The sequence below is a fragment of the Merops nubicus genome, unplaced genomic scaffold (assembly GCF_000691845.1).
Source record: "Merops nubicus isolate BGI_N331 unplaced genomic scaffold, ASM69184v1 scaffold48549, whole genome shotgun sequence".
Lineage (NCBI taxonomy): Eukaryota > Metazoa > Chordata > Aves > Coraciiformes > Meropidae > Merops > Merops nubicus.
The window spans coordinates 600-943 of record NW_008632615.1 but is presented as its reverse complement, the minus strand read 5'-3'; the positions used below and the strand labels follow the sequence as shown (position 1 = coordinate 943).

General features: G+C 65.4%; 1 protein-coding gene across 1 annotated transcript in view; it reads left to right on the top strand.

Annotated features, from left to right (window-relative positions):
• Window positions 1-10: 10 nt before the first annotated feature.
• Window positions 11-344, top strand: part of RBMX2 (RNA binding motif protein, X-linked 2) — a gene marked incomplete at both ends in the record, with an annotated part of 858 nt that continues 524 nt past the window's right edge. The window contains one exon of the mRNA XM_008947961.1: window positions 11-139. Coding sequence (XP_008946209.1) covers window positions 11-139 — 129 coding nt within the window. The remainder of the gene's footprint in view (window positions 140-344) is intronic.

The following is a 344-nucleotide window of genomic DNA, read 5'->3' as shown; positions in this document are numbered from 1 at the left end:
CCGTTGCAGGTATGGCGAGGTCGTCAACATCAACCTGGTGCGGGACAAGAAGACCGGGAAGTCCAAAGGGTTTTGCTTCCTGTGCTACGAGGACCAGAGGAGCACCATCCTCGCTGTGGACAACTTCAATGGGATCAAGGCGAGTGCTGCAGCCTGGGGGGCTGGAGCTCCTGCGGTCCTGCCGCAGCTCACAAGGTGCTGCCCGGCCTCAGACAGGAGCCCCGGTGGGCCGGGGTGCTGGTGGAGCTTGGCTGTGCCTCCAAAACAGCCCAACCCTCTGCTGGGGGGCCCGGCTGGGGGAGGTGGGATTGTTCCGCCTGCGGAAGAGCCGGGCACCGGGAGGC